The sequence below is a fragment of the Gobius niger genome, assembly GCF_951799975.1.
Source record: "Gobius niger genome assembly, chromosome: 11".
In the NCBI taxonomy this organism is placed as follows: domain Eukaryota; kingdom Metazoa; phylum Chordata; class Actinopteri; order Gobiiformes; family Gobiidae; genus Gobius; species Gobius niger.
The window spans coordinates 5,933,108-5,956,751 of record NC_136862.1 but is presented as its reverse complement, the minus strand read 5'-3'; the positions used below and the strand labels follow the sequence as shown (position 1 = coordinate 5,956,751).

At 42.2% G+C, this 23,644-nt stretch overlaps 1 protein-coding gene across 1 annotated transcript in view; it reads right to left on the bottom strand.

Annotated features, from left to right (window-relative positions):
• Window positions 1-5,386: 5,386 nt before the first annotated feature.
• Window positions 5,387-23,644, bottom strand: part of dmpk (DM1 protein kinase) — a 36,938-nt gene continuing 18,680 nt past the window's right edge. Inside the window, exons 3-16 of the mRNA XM_079566685.1 lie at window positions 21,739-21,830; window positions 21,571-21,654; window positions 19,114-19,209; window positions 17,514-17,662; window positions 17,267-17,360; window positions 16,818-17,015; window positions 15,397-15,645; window positions 14,306-14,385; window positions 14,126-14,222; window positions 11,802-11,959; window positions 10,213-10,346; window positions 6,423-6,457; window positions 6,220-6,294; window positions 5,387-5,872 (exon numbers count right to left, since the gene is read on the bottom strand). Of these exons, the coding sequence (XP_079422811.1) occupies window positions 5,759-5,872; window positions 6,220-6,294; window positions 6,423-6,457; window positions 10,213-10,346; window positions 11,802-11,959; window positions 14,126-14,222; window positions 14,306-14,385; window positions 15,397-15,645; window positions 16,818-17,015; window positions 17,267-17,360; window positions 17,514-17,662; window positions 19,114-19,209; window positions 21,571-21,654; window positions 21,739-21,830 (1,655 nt within the window). The 3' untranslated portion in view covers window positions 5,387-5,758. The remainder of the gene's footprint in view (window positions 5,873-6,219; window positions 6,295-6,422; window positions 6,458-10,212; window positions 10,347-11,801; window positions 11,960-14,125; window positions 14,223-14,305; window positions 14,386-15,396; window positions 15,646-16,817; window positions 17,016-17,266; window positions 17,361-17,513; window positions 17,663-19,113; window positions 19,210-21,570; window positions 21,655-21,738; window positions 21,831-23,644) is intronic.

The window sequence follows — 23,644 nt, the reverse complement described above, 5'->3', positions numbered from 1 at the left end:
TCACTGAATGCCAGCATGAGATTGCCCTCAGTGGATTTTAAATCGCAGCTGGGGCAGTTTCCTGTTCCTCTCGGAAACCTTCGGTGGTTTCCAACGGTAGATTTGCTTCCTTATTTGCATATGGGATCATCCTGCAGCATTTGCTTAGAAAGAGACGCTGATTTCTATTGTTCCATTTGAGCGTCGCAGTCTCGTTCAGCAAACTGAAAGAAGCAACGTAAAAATAAAATACGGACAAGTATCCATGTGAAGACTTTGGATGTTAGAAACGTGTTAGTGAAGTTGTGAATGAATTTAAACTTTTGCTTCTGCTTTGTAAGAAAACAACAACAGGTAGCTACCAAGTAACTGTTGAAAAAAAAAGACTGATGATTTGGTCTCGATGTGACATTAAATAATATGTATACACTGACATTTCTTTGTAATACACAATAAAAAGTAAATAATTCTTGTGATAAAATGTAAAAACTACAAACTTAATGCATCAATATGGATCTTTCGTTAGTGACAAATTTACTCACGGGAAGAGTAACCAAATATTGACTAGTAAGATTATTGATTACTAATTTAATCCATTCGTCACAACGTCTATCCAGATGATTGAACGAAGGCAAGTGAAGCTGTCGTCTTCCAGGTTACATTTATGACGAGGCTTCATTAGGACGTCAGAAGTAAAAAAAAGTTCTGGCTGCGTCTATGTCTCTATGTCCGAACCCTATAGCTCCTGAACCTTAACTTGGGTCGACTTTTAGATCTCTATGCAGTTAGTGAGCTTTTGCTTCAGCAGCATTTTCCCAATTTGACCTTCCTTACCCAGGGGAAGGGGAAGTGACAACACCAACTGCTGCTGTTCTTCTTCTTTAAGGTTATTGGCAGACTGCAGGCAAACAAAGGCTGTGTCCGAAACCATCAAATTGTGGCCTCTAAGCACTAACACTAACAACTAATCCTTAACCTTTCATGGGGTCGAGTGTTAGATCTCTATGCAGTTAGTGAACTAGAGCTTCAGACCTAGGCTGCTTCCGAAACGGGCAGATTGCTAAGAGCTCTTACGCCAAACCGGATGTGCGTCAGCGTCCGCCATGGCAAGTTGCCTCCGAATTGGTAAGTCAGTTAGGAAGTAGTTAGGAAAAGGAGCCTTGATGCTAACTATCATGGCCACTTTAGCATAGGGACCTCTGATGCTAACTAACCAGTGATTAGGAGCTATGTGTCATCCCACAAGCCACTGCGCCAAATCCCCCACCCCCCTCGCCCCCACCCTCGAGTGATTCATGCGCAACCACTGTTGATTGACAGGAGCACATTTAATAATAAAAATAATTATTATTAAAAATTAAGATTCTGCACAAGCCAAACTTTATAAAAGTGATTAATCCATGTTGTCGTCCTCACAGCTCAGTCACATGTCAGTGTTAAAGTGTAAACTCAGTAAACGGATTAAATGCTTTTGTTTTCATTTAGTAGAAACTTAAGCCACATGGATCATTTGCATAATGTAGCTTTATGAAACAGCTGTTGATATAAAATAACACTAAAGGGAAATGTTTGGATCATTTGGATTTATTTTTCTCCTTAAATGTCTTTGTTTGGACACTATGTTGTTGTTGGACACTAGGGGGCGACATGCACTTTTGTTTGGCCTGCACTCCACCAATAACTTTAAAGAAGAAGAAAAACAGCTGTTGGTGAGGTCACTTCCCTTTCCCCTGTTTAAGGACGGACGGATTGTGCAAATTCTGACAAAGGTTTAGTTCCCTAACTGCATAGAGGTCTAACAGTTGACCCCATGAAAGGTTAAGGAGTTAGTTGCTAGTGTTAGTGCTTAGAGGCTACAATTTGATGGTTTCGGATTGAGCCCTATTTTGCACAATCCGACCGTCCTTACCCAGGGGAAGGAGAAGTGACATCACCAACAGCTGTTTTTCTTCTTCTTTAAAGTTATTGGTGGAGTGCAGGCCAAACAAAAGCGCATGTCGCCCCCTACTGTACAGTGTCCTACAACAACATAGTGTCCAAACAAAGACATTTATGGAGATAATAATCCAAATGATCCATACATTTCCCTTTAGCCTTATTTAGCCCTCAACAGCTGTTTCATAAAGCTACATTATACAAATGATCCATGCGGCTTAAGTTTCTACTAAATGAAAACAAAAGCACAAACTGCCTTTGTTTAAAGGGGCTGGATGCAAGTTTGCCATTTTATACTCACTACTGCCACCTCAGGTCATATGTGTAACTGCACCTTCTATATAAAGCTCGTGCATCACGGCAATTCGGGCCGAAGTGACACATTTTTGAGTGACAGTGCAGGATTTTAGAGGCAGTTGTGTTGAACAGGTCTGAGCTCATTCTACACATTAGGACATGGCTGGAACATGTAGGGGGAGGAAAATACATAATTTTAACATTTTTAAACTCCCTATAGTCCCTTTAATTCATTTACTGAGGCGGCTCTTTAACTCACTGACATGTGACTGAGCTGTGGTGACGACAACATGGATTTTGTCACTTTTATAAAGTTTGGCTTGTGCAGAATCTTTAAAAAAATATATATTATGATTTATTCTTAAATGTGCTCCTGTCAATCAACAGTGGTTGTGCATGAATCACTCGAGGGTGGGGGCGAGGGGGGTGGGGGAGATTGGCGCAGTTGCTTATGGGATGGCACATAGCTCCTAATCACCGGTCAGTTAGCACCAGAGGTCCCTATAGATACAGATGGCATCTCTGGAATCGCCCATATATGGTCATTTTTGAAAACAGTTAAGGGGGAAAAAGATGAATATGAACATAGTTTCTACTAAATAATGATACAAAGACATGGGGAGGAGCAAAGTGGTTCAACAGCCCATAAATACATGAAAAACGGAGAATGCTAACTTGATGCTACATGTTTGCACAATCTGCTGTGAGAAAATATCCATATGGGCCCGATTTACACTCGACTTTATTTGTATGTGATAAATAAGTTGATATTCCACCAGAAAATGGCAAAAAAGAGTGGAAAATTGTGTTTCTCTAAAGATTCTATTTTCCCCCTCGGCGAAGCCACGCCCCCTTCTATGACGAGATGCCGTCTGTATCTATGCTAAAGTGGCTATGATAGTTAGCATCAGAGGTCCCTATGCTAAAGTGGCTATGATAGTTAGCATCGAGGCTCCTTTTCCTAACTACTTCCTAACTGACAGCCCAATTCGGACACTTCTTATCACGGCGGACGCTGACGCACATCCCGTATGGCGTAAGACCTCTCACCGATCTGCTCGTTTCGGAAGGGGCCACTGTGTCAATGGATTAGTAATCGTTCTCTCATAGCCTACAACTTACTGCTATTCAAATATTTTAAAACACCTGCTGAAACCAGGTGCCAATAATAATGAACACACACCAACTACATTCAATGAAATTTATTTCATTTTATTCGTGCTCCACAACAAGCATTTCTAGATATCAAGATAATAAACCTTAATATTTCACACATTATAAAAAAAATATTGTCCAAAACACACTCATAAAAAACGCATAAGTAGAAACTTTATATTTCTGTTTGCTTCATAATAAAAGTGCCAGTAAGTTAAAAGTGACAATATTTAAAGTTTTTTTTTAACCTTTTATCGGTCACAACATTCAGTAGAATAATCGATCTGAGTGCAACTGCCACTAAGACGTGAGATACAGAAATCACAAAAGCACTTCGTACAGTCGATGAAAGTGCAGGACGGTTCATAAAAGTGCCTTTGATTAACTCTGACACATGATCCAGAAACAAAAATAATATTTAAAGATCTGACATGCAGCTCTGACCTCAGCATTTTAGGATTTATCACTGTGCAAAAGTACGAACATTTAAGGAATTCAACCCTTATTTCAGTGCATAGAAAACTGCTGTCGCCCATGTAGTCAGCAAGACACGCGTCATAGAAGGCAATACGAGTTCTGAAAGTGACTTAAAATACAGAACAGACAGTTTTCAGGTCTCAAAGAGAAACTGAAGAAAGAATAATGCGCTCAGGACCGTCAGTTTAAACTACACAGAGAGAAGGTGAAAGAGCTGGTCATTAATGCTCTTTCAGGAAACGGTTTCCTTCATGAAAATGACAAGTTCCCGCCTCAGAGTGATGTCATAGGCTCATGCAGGGGTTCCCAAAGTGGGGTCAGGACTCCTCGAGGGGTCGCGAGATGATTTCAAGATATTTCTCCAATTTAACATTGGAATTTGGCGTATTTCTGATTTAAAAAGGTATATTTTCGTGAAATTGAACCAGATATCAAAATATACAATAAACCCAAACCTTAATGAACCACATGTTTCATGGTTTGCAACGTAAATGATCATTATTGTTGATTATATTTTTCAACCGGGCAGTGTAGTTTCAGGGAACACTTTTGGGTTGATGTGATGGATTGGCAAAAACAGTTACCGGAACACGAGACAGTATCGTCTCAAATCTTTGCTGGATCCTTTACCCTGAAAAACTGAAAGATTGGGGAATGCATTCCCACAAACGAGAAATCAGCTCTGCAAAACGGGGTTTCAACATGTTGGTCGAGTAACCTCAGGGGGTCACTAAGATCGAAAAGTTTGGCTAATAAAATTGTAATGTTACACAAATGTTTCCTCACACCAGAGATATTTAGAACATGCTCAATAACACACTGCAGGCTGTGACCAATAACAGGTTCATTCACATCGCTGATGCAGTGGCCAAGTTATTATTATTATTATTTTAAACACACCTTTATGTGGTAATGTTGTATTCAGCTCATATCTAGACGTCTCTGATAACATCAGAGTATCAGGTACAAACTTGTATTTGTAATAGATCAGACATTTATCAGGTCCCCGATCAGCATTACCATCTCAGGTCTCCGGTAGACAGTCCCACTGCGGTCCACGTCAGGGGGGTCACTGACCACAGTGAGGAGGTCCTGCAGTGAGTCCAGTCAATGAGAGTCAGAACTGTCAGGACATGGCTGAGGGTCACAGCTGATACAGGCTCATGAGAAAACACTTTTGTCTTCGATTAAGAAATATTACACAAATGCTTTAAAGGGGCTAAATACAAGTTAGCCATTTTATACTCACTACTGCCACCTCAGGTGATACGTGTAACTGCAGCTTCTATATTAAGCTCGTGCATGACGGCACTTCGACCCGAATTAACACCTTTCTGAGTGACTGTGCAGGATTTTAGAGGCAGTTGTGGTGAACAGGTCTGAGCTCATTCTACACATTAGGACATTGTTGGAACATGTAGGGGGAGGAAAATACAACATTTTTAAACTCTTTATAGTCTCTTTAAAGCAAGAGAACATGATCAGTTTTCAGAATGCATTACTGTGCTTCTGTACACTTTAACTCAATTAGAAAAGTAGACACACAGTCGCGTGTCAACACAGTGCAAACACCCCACGGTGCAGATTCATGACACACCCAGCTATGAATCAACTACAATCACAATCCTGTCACATTAGGACATGAGGCAGGTCAGAGGCTGTGCTCTTCATCTCTCCTCATCATCAGAGGCTGTGCTCTTCATCTCTCCTCATCATCAGAGGCTGTGCTCTTCATCTCTCCTCATCATCAGAGGCTGTGCTCTTCATCTCTCCTCATCATCATCTGAGGCACTTAGGCTGTGGTTATGTTTGTCCACAGGCTCACAGTGATAGAACAGAATCTCTGAGTCCATTTCCTTTGGCTCTTGTTGTGTTCACAGTTACGTCTGTGCTGCCTTTTCCACTGCAGAAGAGCTCAGCATAGTGTCCACTCATGACAACGCAGCGTCACTGCGCCCCCTACAGGCCACAGGCTCCTCTCTGTAACAGCCAGTAGGTAACACTCACTGCTCACTTGTGGCCGCCGCACCTACAACAAAGAAAGAAATTTCACATATGATACGACCATCTGCAACTCTAGACTGTATTTATTTTAATTTTATTCATTTATGTTAGATTAATGTGTTTTTTCTGGTTTACACCCAGTTTAGGCATCAATTTAAGATCAATTAGATCAATTTAAGGCCATTTTTGACCCACTTTAGCTCTTTTTTCATCTTTATCCGGCCTGGTGGCACTTGGAAAGTCAATCTTCATGAGGTGGTACTTGGTTTGAAGAGTTTGCGAACCACTGCTCTCTACTAATATTTTTACCATCCCGATTACGGTCGTAGGTGAATCAGGAAGAAATTACATTTATGAAAAAACTTAAATTACCCTGTGGAAGAGGAGCAGGTGTCGGTGGAGAGGGATCACCAGCGGGTAATGACAGACAGGGGGCGCCATCTTCCTCTGTAACGCATGTCAGGGCAGTCAACAGAAAGCAGCTGAGCTTCCACACTACACATTTATTTGTCCTGGGTACTAAACCATGACAAACAAGGCGGAGGAGAACTGGACATAGAAAACCATGAGCTTACATTTGCTGATGCGTCCATACAGTGGGCAGGCAGCTCTGTGATTGGACGAGAGAGAGCAATGTCAGACGCGTCGGTGGGTGAAAGCGCCTATAGCAGTGCATTGCAAAAACAGTCACAGTAACAGAAGCATTGTGATGGAAATATATATTGTAATGCATTTGGAAAGTAGCTAGGCAAGTACATGCACATGCAAATATAAAAGAACACTTTTTTTTTATAGCAGGGCTGTCTCTAGATTTGCCGAAGCCCTTGTGCAAAGTCGTGTTTTGGGGCCCCGAATTTCCAGACCACAATATTAAAATTATGAGACACAAAGTAAACTAAAGCCAACGAAATGAATTGAAACAGTGCTGAATGTGTATTAAAATAAATGGAATGTTCCCGTTTTCTCATAATAATATGTATTTTAACTGTTCAAAATGCTAAACGGTCATTTTGGCCCCCCAGTGGATGTGGGGCCCTGCATAGCCTCGACCCTGGACACGCCTGTCAAGTTTTGGATTTGAAAGGAAGGGAAACTACTAGTGTCTTGTCTATTCTGATTTATTCTTAAATTGTCAATGCAATGATCCCGTGGGCAGGGTTAAAACAGGCAGAAGCAAGTCAAATGTAATGCTCTTTTAATGCCATTTTTAATGCTCAAATATAATATTTTGATGCCACAAACTTTATTTCGTGCAACTTTTGAGCAAAAAAAGTCTGGTAAATTTCAGCCAAAACTGAAACTGAATATGTTTTAGACCATAATGTTGCTGTTTTCTGTGAACTTGTAATGTAAAATTGTTGAGAAACTGTTGTCATAATTTTTCAACAAATTTACATTTAAAGGAATAGGCCACCGTTTTTATATACTAAGACATGTTCTTACCTAGCCTTAGACGTGTTAATATATCCCCGTCTGGTCTTTGTCCGTGCGCTCTGTCACGCAAACGGAGCACATACGCAGCCTCTCCCACATGTCACATAGCTCCAAAAAAGCTCACGATAGAAGCTACCAAGCTCTTCCACGTGTTCCCTATTTAAATAAAGTTACGTGAAGTGTTTTCATGCGAAGTATATTTACACAGAAATGTAACATGTCGATTTTATAAGCAGATAAAAAGGGGGACTATATTGTGAGGCGTAATGATACGAGGAGCAAAACGTCCGCGCAGTAACTCCTAAAGACTTCCCCGCTCACTTCCGTCAATAACCTTTAGGAGTTACTGCGCGGACGTTTTGCTCCTCGTATCATTACGCCTCACAATATAGTCCCCCTTTTTATCTGCTTATAAAATCGACATGTTACATTTCTGTGTAAATATACTTTGCATGAAAACACTTCACGTAACTTTATTTAAATAGGGAACACGTGGAAGAGCTTGGTACCTTCTATCGTGAGCTTTTTTGGAGCTATGTGACATGTGGGAGAGGCTGCGTATGTGCTCCGTTTGCCTGACAGAGCGCACGGACAAAGACCAGACGGGGATATATTAACACGACTAAGGTTAGGTAAGAACATGTCTTAGTATATAAAAACGGTGGCCTATTCCTTTAATGCCAATTTGAATCTGTTTAATGAGTTTTAATGCTTTTTAATGCCCGTGGAAAAGCAGCATCAAAATGATTCACTCTGTTAAGATCATTTCTAATGTTATATGATGTACATGATGATAGCGGCTAAAAGAGTAGTATGTTCTAATAAATCTGTATTCATTGCTTTTCAAACTCAGGGGATCATTTATCGAGGCAGGTGCTAAATAGCAGGTGCAAGCTGAAAAGTACAAACTTAATTTACTATTGATGCTGCCTGTATTACAGTTTTATGGCCCCAAATCTACACGTAAACAAGAGAATGCTACGTGAGTAAAAAGTGCATAAATGACTGAATGCTGCTGATCCACTTTGCATGCCCTACTTGGTAAATGACCCCCTAAGCTTTGTAGACAAGCTTTGGAGGCCCCTTTGCAGTGCCTCTGATGACCTCTAGGGGGGAACCAGTGAACTACAGTATGACAATTAGACATTAAAAACTCTGCGATGCAAAAAGAAATGTTTTTTGCAACATAATCTGTTTGCAAATAAACTCTACACTAAAGATTGTCCGTTCACGGTGTTGTAGAAAATAAACAGTCACCTTTTATTATGCCGCTAAACCATGCAAGCCAAGGTGTTTACAATCCAGAGTACAGCAAAAGTCCTGGCTGTGCGACTTTTGATCACATTTAGTCCATGCTCTGTCATTGAAGTATCCCCACAGATTTATAGAAGCAGTCCTGGCGGCTCCATCAGGCGTGGCTATTCTCAGAGTATTTATCCTGACTCAGAGCTCCAGTGTAAGCAGATGAAGCCGGCCGCTGCGCCACTGTTTATTCTGAGCGTCTCATATTGTCTGGAACCCATTCCAACCTTCTGAAGAGGAGCTGCCCGTAAAGTGCCTGACTGTGTGGTGGTCTACTTTAAGAATCTGCTATCGTGGAAACAGGCACTGGCCAAATTAACTATGTGCTGTACTTTTGTTTTCATATTCATTGGGAACTTGAGTAGTTTAATAGCCACAATAGCTGCACAATATTTCTTAAAACATGTAAGTAATGATGGGATTATAAGGCAGTCTGGGATATAAACACTTATTAATCATCTATATAAAAGCTAGTTTGTGCTATTCCATGTTGGCTTTTATGCCAGAAATATGTGTGTTTATACTATGGCAAGAATCAGTAAGTTCATCACAATCGCGAAAAGGGCTGGTGAGCTGGGGCAGCCCTGACAACAGCCAATGTGTACAAAAAGAAAACTTAGTTCTATTTTGTGCAACGCTCTTTCCGTATCAAGTATAGACAAACAAACTTGTTTTTGTGTAGACTCTAAAAAGGAAACAGTATCTGCACCTTGTCTGTTCTTAAAGGAACAGGGCACTCTTTTTCCACACTGAGATATGTTCTTACCTGAGCTTAGACGAGTTTATACGTACCTGTCTTGTCTTTGTGTCCGTGGAGGAGCTTGGTCGCTTCTAACTTCACCCCGTTTGGAGCCATAGGAATACATTGGGAGAGGCCAAATGCTACAACATCTTTAGTCGTTTAGCGTGACTGAGGGCACGCACAAAGACCAGAAAGGTACGTATCAGCTCGTCTAAAGCTCAGCTAAGAAGATATGTCAGTATGGAAAAACGGTGGCCTGTTCCTTTAATTAACTGTAATCAACCACTTTCTCTTTGCGTATAAAATTATAAAGTTTAATCCACAGTTTTCTGCTGTATAAACCATATCAAGTACGTTGTTAGCATTTGGCCTCTCCCAGTATATTCCTATGGCTCCAAACAAGGGTAAAATTCAAAGCAACCAAGCTCTTCCACAGGCACACACAAAGACCAGACAGGTGCGTATCAACTTGTCTAAGTTCAGGTACGAACATATCTCAGTATGGAAAAACTGTGACCTGTTCCTTTAAGGTAGGTCGAATAGTTTATACTTTGCAACAAAATGTATGTATTTTTACAAAAAATCTGAGCTTTAGTTGATCTTTTTTTTAAATAATTGCCAGCGATCTTGACATAGGGGGAACATGAACTATGAAAGAAACATCCAAGCGCGAGACAAAAAAGTTTGGTCGACACTGATTTACCCAATAGCACCTCTTTTAGTTTAAAGGGGGAAACCGGAGCACACACAGGAAACCCACAAACACTCATCAATAAACCACCACGCTGCCAATTAGCAAACCTTATCATCGAGCTGTGAGAGAGTCAGCGCCACAGCATACGGGAGTACAGACTCATGCATGAAAGAAACCTAAAGTATTATATTACTTGTTATAACTTCACTCAGGTCTAACAGAGTCTTGCCTGTTGTCTTTGCGGCTCGACAGTCTTCCAGCTCCCCTTTGAGCGTCTCCATCTCCTGCTCCACCTCGGCGCACCTCCTCTCGGCCTCCTCGAGCCGCCTGTTGGACGTAAAGACACGTTTACTTGGGAAACGAGCAGCGGTTTTCTGACATGACCTCAGCGCTAACTCGGGCGCGTTCCGGATGATGTCGCCTGATGAGAATGATTGTGAGGAAGTAGCCGGCGCCAGCTGAGGCATAAAGTCGTCGATCTGGAATGAGTGTCGAATAAATGCGTGTGATATGACGGATAAAGGATGTGGACCATAGCGACAGGCTAAATGAACTGGAAAACGTTAGCGATAGTGTGTGTAATGTTCTATTTTCTTCTGACAAGTACAAGTACAGTGCCAGATCAAGATCAAATCAGAACGGATCTAAAATTCAGACATTCTCCTCTCCCAAAATTTCATCCACTTAGCGGCGCTGTGAGAATAAAAATTACACCGTTTATTGCACAGCGCACTTCCTGTTGCTAGCATGCTGCATTCAGACGAACACGATAGAGACTTTCCTGCTCTGTTTTATTGCCTTAATGTTTGGTGCAGTATTTAAGCACACATCCAGCCCATACGTCCGAATAAAAGACTATTATTTGTGCCAGTGGACAGTGGTTATTTCAGGTTAGCCCCGTTAGCTTGTTACTATGGCCTACAGCTCATTGTTGATGAAAAGTCTTTAATAAACTACAAATGCGTCAAGCCCGTCAGTGTGTGATCATCTCAAAGGCTGCTTTATATAGTAACTTTATTAACATTATGAGTTCACAATACTTGTTTTCACCGGTTCTATACGTGCTAGCGGCTAGTTAGCACCGGGCGAGCGGTTAGCAGCTCGGCTACGGACTTATTGACATGGATGATGTTCTCACGTTGAAAACACAGACTCGATAAAGTTGTATTGGGAAGAGAGATAATCAGAGGCCGTCAGTGCTTATGAAATGGCTGCTTCTACTACAGTCTCCCAGGGACAGCTCGCAGACACCGGGGGCAGCGGTTGGCTATCCCGTCCGGCCTTAGAGGCTCCGAGCCGGGCGGGAGACCGTACAGCGGGGCAGTGTGTGGCTGAGTGTCCGCTGAAGGCAGGAGGGGAGGCGGGAGATACGAGCCTCAAATGTAGGGAGTCGGAACAGTCAAAGTCTGCATCACAAAATATCAGCTACAGAATTGTATTCCTTTTTAGAAGAAGATGAAGCAAGCAGAGCAAACGAAAACGCTACAGCAGACAGAACCGCAAGTTGCGAAGTCAAATGTTACCCATAGTACAACGCAAAATTCTGTCGCTCCCCCCCCGCCCCTCGGATGAAATTTGGGGCGAGCAGAACCCCTGAATTGGTCCAAGACTAAACCAAAAAACCCTAACTTAAATGCATTACTAAAGCATCAGCTCCTGGGGTTAATGTAATCAATTTGACTTGGATTTCAAAGGGTAAACTCCAGGCGAGGACCATAAAAAGAGGTGCAGCTTCAGTCCATTTTATTCAGTCAACAAAAACACATTACAGTGCAATCAAACCTGCGCAGGTCCTCATGAACTGTAGACATGTTCTGGTTGTCCTCCTTCTCCTCGGTTTGAGTGGACGAAGTGGACACAGTCGGACCCAGAGACACGGGCAGCTGGAGCAGAGCGTTCAGGTTGTCCGGCAGAGAGTCCTGGATCTGCCATAACTGCCTCTGCAAAACAACATCAGATTTAACGTGGACAGTTAGGGCACAACGGCATTGATATGTTTAATTCTATATCAATGTTACAAAAATGTTGATGTCTTTGGGAAGGAGAATCAGAAAAACAGACAATACAAGGTTTCAATTTGTTGCTAACAGCTCAACCTGATGCTGGAATGAACACACTTTGGGGATTATTAATTAAGCCCGGTGCTAAATAGTGAATTTGGAACTCAGCTTAAAGCTTGTGGGTGTGTTACATCGAATCAACTCTTTGAAATCACCTTTATTAAGGCCGTAAATCTGATATGTAAATGCCAGATTGCTGTATGAGTAAAAAAAAATGCATAAATGACTCTGGAGCGATCCATTTTAACAAGTGCTTCTCGCTTAGGATATGAGCAAATGCTTGGTGAATGACCCACTTTGAGCGCAGAATAACTCCTCAGAGAAGCTTCTGTGATATGAAAGATAGTTGAAATGTGGCAGACAGTTTCACATGATGTCATGGCTCTGTTAGTAGCAGTATCACAGTGCTCCTTGTGCGGTGACAGAGAGCGACGTCAGCCAAAACCTGCCCCACCACTCCAGGACGGGAGATTATCACGTTGTTTTTAAAAGAACCCTTTCGCATTCACAAAGTTCAGAATGCTGTATTTTATGTTGCGAAGAAGTAATGGCTTCCGTAAACAGGATTCTTCAAACTTCAGTAAATCACGAAATACTACTTGATTCTTTTGGCACGACGTGAAAAGTTGGGGGAGACGTTTAAATTGTCAGAGCCGGGACAAGGAGGTGCCTTTCAAAGCTCCAAAATCGCCTCCTCCAAAAGTGAGATGAAGGACTTGACAACGGTACAAGGGCTTGAACTGTCATCGCTCAAGTCAGTGGGCGAAAGTCGTTACCGAGCTGCTCCAGTGCGTGAATCACATAAACAATGCGTGGGTTTGTTTTCCCCACTAAAGCCTCGATGCAGCAGGTCTGCACAGTTTTTGGCTCTCGACCGACGTTAGAAATAATGGGTGACTCTGGACTGTGCTAAACAAAAAGCAGCCTTTTAAAAGCTGCTTTCTTATCAGCTAAACCCATTTGAGACCTACAAATATCTTCTTCTGCGACACTGAAGGGAAACCAAGAGCCCCCATACCTGCAGCACAGTGGAGACAGGACAGGGACAAAGGCTCCAGAGGGACAAATGAGGAGATGGTGAAAGACTGTTCTGGAGCGCAGGAGGAAGAGGAAGGAGGAGCTGACCAGTGCAGCACACCACGCTCTGAAACAGGGACAAACCCAGGAGCCGGTGCACCGTTCAGGAGACTGAAGCGAGCCAGCCAGGTTTCCTCTGGGTGATACGGTTTCCCCGACCTCCAAAAACAGGCTGGTCAGGTTGACCCACAATGGCAGAGCGGCTCAGTCGCAGCGGCTCAGGACTAAAACCTGAACACTATTTCAGTGTACAATGACAAATGAAGAACTTAATTACTTAAAGAGGGGGTATTATGCTTTTTACAATCACACAGCACCAGTCTATATCACACTACACTGATGACAAAACCTTCTGTTGGTCTGTAAATGCAGTAAATTAGAAAAACTGCCTTGTATAAAATTGCTCTCTCAAAATGGCTGTAGTGAATGTCTTGAAATAGGCCTCTGTCTCTTTAAGAACCTCTGAGCCTTTCCGACACGCCCCCTCCACACGCTGTCTGTGGCATCAGTGGGGAGGGGGTTCTGCTGAGGAGCAGTGGTTGGTTACTCGGCTGGTGACGAAAGCTCGGAGGCGTCTCCAGGAGGTGGGGGCGTTCCTAGGAGGACTCAGGCAAACCTATCCCTAAAATGGCCGCCATCAGAGTTTTTACAGATTACTCAAAAATACGTGAATGTGCCAAGGCAACACTTCAGGCATGTTTTTAATGAGGGAATGACATAATAACATGATGTAAAGCTTGAAAAAGTCGATTTTGCATAATACCCCCCCTTTAACCTATTCTCTTATATCTGTGAAAAGCAGAAATAAATGTTGCTTATCGCATAATCTTGATCCTCCATTCTGTGAAGATGGCATATTTTGTTGTTTGCAAAAGATATTGTTGACCCTAAGCGATGGCCGCCTTTGCGATTTACCGATTCCTCTCACCCCACTGTGTTCAAAATGTCTGAAAATGTTATTGTCCTCACCAGTTTGTCAGAGTTATAAAGCGTCTCACATTCCCGGAGCCGTGTGTGGTCAATCTGCAGCATGATGTCCTCGCTGCGGTCCATGGCACCCGTCTGGCTATAAAACAAGCTACAATTAAACACAGGCCGCGGTGGTCCATATAAAGGAGGACTCGAGCGTAGTTAATGCCAGTAAATCACCTGGTGGCCGTGTAGGTGTATCCAACGAAAGCCAGGTGGACGCCCGCGGGAACTCTGTCGATGACGTCTGACAAAGTCTCCTGCAAAACAATGCTTCATAATAACCTGCCTGTCAAGTCAAATATAAGGATTCTACATATTTTAATGCCACAAATGCAAAAAATCTGAATGTGTTTTGGACCATACTTTTAGTTTTTTTGATGAACTTGTGCTGTAAAATCGTCCCATAAATGTCCCATAGAAATTTAGATTTAATGCCAGATGGATCCATTGAAATGCTTTTTAAGCCTAAAGCAGGTTTTTTGTCTCACATAAACACTAAAAGTCCACAGGGAAAACTCTTTTCTATATCAGAATTGTGGAACTAATGATAATATGAACAAATATCAGGTGCAACATGCTATAAAATGACATGTGCTAATTTGAAGTAGTATTTGCAAGTCAGCACCTGGCTTTGTAAATCAGGCCCTTAGTGAAGGTATCAACACAAATAGCTTCACTCCAATTATTACAGTTTTTTGTGTTTTTGTGTGTAGAGCTTCTGGAGCAGCATTTAAACTTTAAACTGATTTCTATTTTTAATGTGTCACAATTGACACAATTTCGTAAGCAGTCTAAAAGTGAAGAATTCTATTGTGGTAGCTATAGTCGCCGTCAAAATGCTGAATTTCCAACTCTCTGTCATGGCTGGGCCTATCCACATGAAACAGAACGTTCAGCATCTTCTCTCTCAGCATATATAACCAATATATAACCAAGGTCAGATTACTATCTCAAAAAGAAGTGAAAAAGTATTCAAAATGATGAGGTTAGTGTTGGTCAGACAGGACTTTCAGTCATGAATGTGTCGCAGGTTTGGGAATCCAATCACTTCCAAATAAAGATCAAGAACATTTGGAGATTTTCTGTTTAGAGATTTCATTCCAAAACTGCGTCTCTCCCATTAAGTTATATTGGCTCCTGCGCCAACTGAAATTATAATTCAAGAATGTCATTAATAAAACCTACTGGATCGGAAACTCCTAGTCAATACCAGAAAAATAACTCCTTCATTAACTCCTGTCACTTGATAAAATGATAAACTTGCAAACCATTTCACTCAGACAGTCGTCCACGATGTCGAAGTTGGACGTGTCGGTCGCGTTGGTCACATCCGGCTCGTACGGCGCGGGGACTTTGTGCAGCACCGTCCAGTCCACCCCGCTGAAGAACGGGTGGCTCCTGAAGTCGCTGACGCCCCTCTTCCCCAGTCGGACGTCCCGCTCGCAGATCAGCCCCGTGATGAACGAGTGGGCCTTGTCCGACACCTCCGGGCCGGACGAGGGGAACTCAAAGTACTCCTGTGGATAAAAACAACGGGACACTTGGAATCTCTTAAAATGTGCTTTGGCCAGACCGACCTCCAGCGCGTGCCACCCACCGTTTGTTTTAGAAGAGAAATGCCTGGAGATAAACTGTGCCGTCGCCATTGGCAACAAGCAATTACCGTATTCTCCGGACTATAAGTCGCACTTTTTTTCATAGTTTGACAGGGGTGCGTCTTAATACTCTGGTGCGACTAATATGTGATTTTTTTCCCCCTTTGTTTTAAATTCAAATGTATAATTTCACATGCCGCTAGGGGGCACTGCAGGCTACTCGACCAGCAGAAAGAAAGTTTGGAGTGAGCCAGAAAGCGGAGGTTCCTCTGACCCACAATGAAGAAAACAAAACAAAGCTAATCACGGGCTAAAAGCTCGATGGCCACAGCAAGAGGAACGAGATCACAAATGACAGCTTGAAAAACTTTTGGAAGAGCTTTGTCAACGGTGCAGTTATGCCTCCGCGCCTAGTTTGTTATTTATGCTCCCTGTAGCTAACCATCAATGTGTTATGTTAGCATACCGTACGCCTATTCAGCCTGTTGTTTTTTCAGACATTTTTTGGCTAGTGCGTCTTATACTCCGGAGCGACTTATAATCCGGAAAATACGGATATTTTTTGCATGGCCACTTGTATGGATTAAATATGATTATTTTTTGTATGTTTACAATGAAAGAGGGAGTGTATAAATTGAAATTATTAGCTGTTGTTCAAACTCATTCTTAACTTTCCAAACATATTAAGAACATTTCAATTTCTAAAAGGGAGTTTATTGGCAAGTTTCACATCTTCCAGGGTCACTTTTTGGGTCAATGTCACAGAAATGTGGCACCAGCACCACTGAGGGAGTGGTGCGGACTGTGTCCTAAAATGAGATAAGGTAATCACTCAGGGTCTGCAAAATAGAGAGGAAATGTGCAAACAGTGAAATAGTAAAAAAAAAGGCAAAAATCTTAAGGGACGGATAGCAAGGAAATACATTAGAACAGATTAGATCAGGGCGGGGCAGGCAGGTAACGATGGAAGTCAAACAGAAAATCACAAAGACCAAAAAGACATGTCAAAATAGAACACCAAGAACAGATAAACACAAACCAGGATAACAAAAAGGCCGAATCGTGACAAAAAAGTACAATGTCAAGGTGCTGACCTGAAAGTGAACGATCTTGGCGTACGTTTCGGCGACGGACTCTGCGTAGAAGGGCGTGCAGCCCAGAAGCATCTCGTAGGCGCAGACGCCCAGCGCCCACCAGTCGCACTCACAGCCGTATCCCCCTCCTCCGTCTACGGCCCTCAGGATCTCAGGGGACAGGTAATCCGGGGTCCCCACTGCCACTGTGGAGTGGATCTGACAAAGGCGAAAAACAATAACTACATTTAAAATTCAATAAACACCGAATCTGCACCAAAAGGAGAATTAAATCGAATTAAATCAGCAAAATTAATCTTTTGCACATGTATAAGCTTAAATTTAGGTTCATTTTATAAAGAATGCGTTGATCTCAGTCAGGTGGAAGACTTAGTAAGATATTCTAATGTCTGACTTTGCAGATGAAGAAGCCCAAGTACCACAGTTTGAGAACCACTTTCTGCCCTTACCAAGCCGTCCTCAGAGAGACGCAGGCAGGAGCCAAAGTCCCCCAGTCGAATGTGTCCGTCTGCCATCAGGAGGATGTTGTCAGGTTTGATGTCCCTGTGTCCGACAGAGAGAAGTGGAAAGTTAATTTAAGTCCTATTGATCCAAAATGACAGACTTCTGTTTATCTTTCACAGATCAGAGTTGCGTTTTCACTCGCATGCTCACTCACACCTGCATTACGGTAATTTGAATAGCTTCCTGTTGCACCTGTGCACGTATCCCAGCCTGTGGACGGAGTCGATGGCCAGGACCATCTCCGCCAGGTAGAACTGAGCCATGTCTTCAGGCAGATGGTCTTCAAACTTACTGAGCAGCGTCAGCAGGTCGCCGCCCACGTAGTAGTCCATCACCAGGTACTGTCAAAGGAAAAGAATGAATTTATTACAATTCAGACTTGTGGAAATATCTGAAAAAGGGCCTAGAGATCACTTTGTGGTTCCACAATCTTTGGGGCTGACAACCACCTGTGAGCCTGTGTTTCACTCTGCCTGTGTTTCTGATGGGCTGTGGGAGTGAGTTCCAGAGGGTGGGGGCAGCGATGGTCCCCCATGGGAGTGAGGCAGTTGGAGTTGGCTGAGCGGAGGCGGCGGGTGGGTTGGTGTTGTTGAAGGAGCTCTGTGAGGTCGGGCGGGGCCAGGTTATGGAGGGACTTGTAAGTGAGGAGGAGGGGCTTTTACTGAATGCGATATTGAACAGGGAAGTGGAGCTATTGGAAGACGGGGGGTGATGTGTTCTCTGGAACGGGTGTGGGTGAGCAGGCGGGCAGCAGTTCTGGATGTATTGCAGTTTTTGCACATGGGTGGTGGTACAAAACAAGATTTGCACTGTAAGTGTAGTTTGATGTTAAAGCAGTACTAAGTAACTCTTCCCCCTAGAGGCCATAAGCGCAACTGCAGGTGTTGTAGCAAGTTACGATTTTTTAACTTATTGATTGTCTTGGAGAGTAAATACTACACTGACAGGAAAGGCAAAGTTACTGTGCATCCAATTATACAATGGAAATATTTTTTTTTCACTCAAACTTTGCTGTAAATACTGTTTAAAGTGACGTTAGCCCGCAGTTAGCTTTGCCCGTTAGCATGTTAGCTTCTTCTTCATGATTCCATTAGTGTGTATTGCTTTCTCCGGACCGGTGGCAGTCAAGTTGCAAACATGGTTTTCTGGTCAGAGACACTAGAAGGGGGGATGAAAGACCCTCCAATCATCCCATAAACACTTGTATTACCCCCACAGGGACTACGGGAAGGATTTATAAAGGTAAACACGTTACTTAGTACTGCTTTAAATCACCTCAGATGAAATCTTGTCCTTGCAAGTTAAAGTTAAAGAAATATATGACTTTTTTTCATTGAGGAAATAAGATGGCCTCTGTAACTGGCCTGGCAAATTCTTTAAAATATCTTTAAAATGATCATTTTTTCTCATGAAACTCACACTGTATAAAGACTTCATCAACCCAAATCTGTGTACAAAGTTTTACCTTCATAGGTTTATGTGTAATGAAATTATATGAAATGGCTTATTTTTCAGTTATGCGCTGTATGTCATATAAAATGAAATATCTTCTATATAAAACAAGATTTTCTCATGAAATTCGCACTGAAAATTAAAAGGACATATTTTGCTCACCTCCCTCTTAAAAGGACATATTTAGCTCCCAAAATGTCTATCTACTCCATTATGTAGCCTACATGAATTTCTGTCTACTCCATCATCAGACTTCGTATTTATTGCTGACAAATGCTCTCAGTGTCTGTTGCCCCAAACTCATATTTAATGCAAAAATGAGGAAAGTCCTTGTACAAACCAGATAGTTATCGTCCTGAAAGGCGTAGTGCAGCTCTGTGATCCAGCGTCTGTCCCCTCGCAGCAGCACCTCTCGCTCCTCCTGGTAACACGCCGTCTGCAAACAAAGAGCATCTCATCACCTCAGGGTCCACGTCTCGTCCTGAAGAGTAAGGCTATTGCAGAGGTTACAAAACAAAACACATTTCCCATGCTGCATATCCGGGAGCATTACTTTGAGAGTACAGCGAGATAGTAGTTGTTATGATGTTTGTGCAAAGTCTCAGTCGTCCAGCCCTGTCCTATAGAAGGTGTTCCTGAACTTTTGTAGCAGTAACCCTGAAAAAATTCCACACAAACAACCCAACACCCCCACTGTATAAAGTCACACTACTTTTAGAGCAACAAAACATCTATAATCAACTTTAGAATAGTATATGTAGCGGCAACAAATCAAGGCTGGGATAGAAACTATGATTGGATCAACTAATTAAATTAAATAGCCACTGCTGGAGTAGTGAAGTGTTAGTATAGAGTTCGGGAAAGTCCACAGTTACCATGGAGATCCGCCATCTTTGCAGCTGTTAGCATACATTTCCATTGACTAACATTAGCTAAAAACAGTATAAAAAGTGGAGAAAAAAAGCTGTGGAACAACTCCGTTAGCTGCTGAGTTGCTGCTGGTAAATACAACTAACTCACTGTGGTGCCCAAGTTTTTCAATGTGAACAATAACTCCAGTAACTTAACTTTTAAAATCTCCATTAGTTTACAATTGCTGCTAATCCCATAATGCTTAGCGCTATGACGTCACATTCCCGAACTCTACCTGATATATTTGTAATGCACAAGGTGTATTTTTTGCACACTTGATGACGGATGGACTCAGAGTGTGGCTTTTGATGGTTTTATTCTCAGCAAACACAACATGAGGAAATGTTGAGGGAGATGTTGTCTGCCGTTTGACAGTAGCAGAGCTTCAGTTTATTATTCACGTTTAGATTTATACGTTTGTTAAATGTGACGTTCGCTTCCGGGTACTAGCAGACCGGCAAATATGCGAGAAAAAAACATTAAAAACTCACGAAAACAACCATCAATATTTCTGAAACTCAACGGAGAGTTACTGAACTTACTCATTTCTCACACTCATTAGCCAAAAATGCCGCACCTAAAGTCACCACTTCCGGGGTTAGCGTAGCTGCTGCGCCGTTAGCATTTTTCTCCATTTACATTTACATTTATAGCAGTAGGTAAAACATTTCGGCTAGTGGGCCTGGTAAACAAGTATGTCCAGTAACTCTCCACTGAGTTTCAGAAATATTGACTTTTTTGTAGTTTCTCGCACATCTCGGGACCAGGAAGTAGAGGTCAAGCAGAGGTTAGGTGACAGCGCTGCCATGGCAACTACTCTGTCGCGCTAGCTAACTTTCGCTTAGCTCAAGTTCTGACCAACTTACTTGCAAAGTTCAAAATCTTTATCCACAGAGGGCAAAAACAGCCAACCTGCCCCTCCAGTATTTCAACAATATCTTAATTTCATACATTTGTGTAGTTAACACATTACCTGCGAACACAACATGACAGAATATGTACATTTTGTGCGAGATGTTGCTGCCGTTTGACAGGAGCAGAGCTTCTGTTTATTCTACGCAGGTACCTCCCCCTTGTGGTGGAATGTATGAATTTCACTTACTGCAAATCTGAGGAGCTGACCCACTAGTAATGTACTTTTAAAATGAATAGAAATAAAACAGGGAAATAAACAATGATGAATAGGCTAAGACTCACATCAATGATGAAATATGATGAATTTTGAGGGGTGGCCTATTTTAAATTGTTTATTTCTATGGCCATTCCTTTGTTAGCCTCACATAATGATCTGAAAACGCAATGTTGTGAATTAATGTAACCAAATAGACTATAATATCCTCTAGCAGAAGTAACTAAGAGTAAAAAAATTCTCCCTATTAGTCTAGTTATCTCCTGGAACCGCCACCTTAACATGGTGGAGGGGTTTGAGCACCCGAATGATCCTGGGGCTCTGTTGTCGGGGGCTTTGTGCCCCTGGGAGGGTCTCCCATGACAAACAGGTCCTAGGTGACGGGTCAGGCAAAGAGTGGTTCAGAGAGACCAACATGCCCGGTTAGAATCATGAGGCCGTCCTTGGACCCACCTGGATACCTGGATGGATGGATGGATGGATGGATGGACGGACGGACGAACGGATGGTGTATTTATAATTAATCATTGATCTGTAACATCTTGCAATAAAAAAATTGACTTTATTGACCTCACTCTGGAGAAAAGAGGGACATTCACTTCTTTCCTCCACACTTTTTTCACTTTTTCATTGCTTTTCCATCGCCTTTTTGTCACTCTTTTGTTGCATTTTGATTTGATTTGGGTAAAGCCAAACAGGAGAAAACATGCTGGGTTCCAACAATATGCTGCCTGTTATGAGCTTCTTCACCCTCACCTCTCCCCTCTGAAGCATGTCCCACTTGTTCATGATCTTCAGAGCGTAGACCTGCTGCGTGCTCCTCATCCTGGCCACTGCGACCTGTTTCAACCGCACACACAGCAAATATGGTAAAAAAAAACATCTCAAAACAATCGCTAAAACAAAGACTGAGCAGCACCTGACCTCACTGAACGCCCCTCGTCCAATCACCTTCAGGATGTCGAAATCCTCTCTCTTGATCCTCGTCTTCTTCACTTGTCGGACCAGAGGCTCAGCTGTGGGAGAAACAAAAACATTAATACATCTTCCATTATAACACTGCGCTCAGCCATGGCCTCATAAAGACAGACTTTTCCCAAACACATGTAAACAAACGTCACTCCTCCGCCCGTATTTTGGTGCAGCTGGTTTCTTCTGAAATGTCACCATCTATTATTAGCCTGTCTACCAAAGTTTGGATGAAAACTCTCCCATCATCAGCGTGTTGTTCAAATACCTGATATATATAGTGCAAGGTTGAATTTTAGAGGAGCGGTTTAGGGCAAATATCATTCACTACAAGCACCAAAATTGGTTTGAATACTTTCTGCGTCCCGCTCTTTCAGAAAAGTCTGTTAGGTTCCAAAATGTCCCACCAGCGTTTGCTAAAATACGCCCAAATGACACAATTATTCATGTTTAGCGATGAGATTTATGGCTCTTTAAAGTTTTTTTTTATTTGATTTCATTTTTACAAAGCCTATATGTACCATAACCTATGTGCCACAATTGATAAAATCTTTTGCCACCTTCCACCCATGAGTTTCTGCTCTGCTTTTGTGCTGTTTTCTCAACTTATATATAAATGGTCTCAACTTATATAGCGCTTTTCCACCTACATTAGGCACTCAATGCACGACAGAAAAAGATCTGGCTCTTTTGAAGCATCAACGAGCTGCTCAGGAGAGCAGATTCGGTCACAAATGTCACTTTTCATGTTTGAAAATATCAAACATCACCGAATTATTGTTAAACTGGCTTGTGCGATGGGCGAGGTCAGCACGTCTCTTTGGTCCTCATGGCGAGGGCTGACGCTGCTGCGATACCACCCCTTCGTGGCCAGGGCTGATCCCAGAGAATTCAATGACAAAGATGTTATTTTCAAGAGAAAAGCCCTGCACGGGGTAGGCACGGTACCGCAGCGGTTAGAGAATCCCACCCGGACGAGGCCTTTCTGTGGAGTTTGCATGTTCCACCCGTGACGGTTTCCTCCGGGTACTTTGGTTTCCACTACAAACATGTGCCAGTGTTTATTTCGACCAAAACATTTAGTCAAAGTGATATTTTTGTCGACTAAAATAAGACTAAATAAAATGAAAAGGAGAGACTAAAATCATCCAAACTTCTATTAACCGTCTGAAAGAGCCTCATATTTAAAGCCACACCGCGTAGAATTTTACTCAATAAATAAAATTCAAATACAAGCATTTATATTATTTTCATCATGGAAAAATACCACATGAATGTACAAACAAACATGTGCCTTTGCTGTGAGCGGTTCAGCTCTCCTAAGACATGACTTTAACTGGAGATGTCGACTAAAGTTGAGATTTAATCAGGTTAGGTCCCCATCCAAATCCATTCTTTGATAACCCACTGCAAAATGTATATTTCCTGCATTAGTAGTCCAAAATGTTACGCAATGTGCCTTTAAAATCTCTGCCAAAGGAGCAGCTCTGAGCTTTGTTCATATGGGAGAAGCTCCATGAACCAGAGGACCTTGATTAAATGTGATCGTAATGAATATTGTGAATGCAAAGTCGACTAGATTTGTCTTAAATTTAGTCAACTAAATTCAAAGGGACTATACGGAGTTTAAAGATGTTAAAATGAAGTATTTTCCTCCCCCTACATGCTCCAATTTTATCAGAGTAAATGAAATCTCCAATGTTGTGCGACAGGCAGAAAATAAGACAACATAGTTTTATAGTGTACAGTCTCCACCCTGTAGTCATAGCCCAAAAACATCCATATTAGGGCGGCCGATATGGTTTCCGATAGCAAAACAATAGAGAATATCTCTTAGTTTATCCAGTTTATGGCCTAAGTC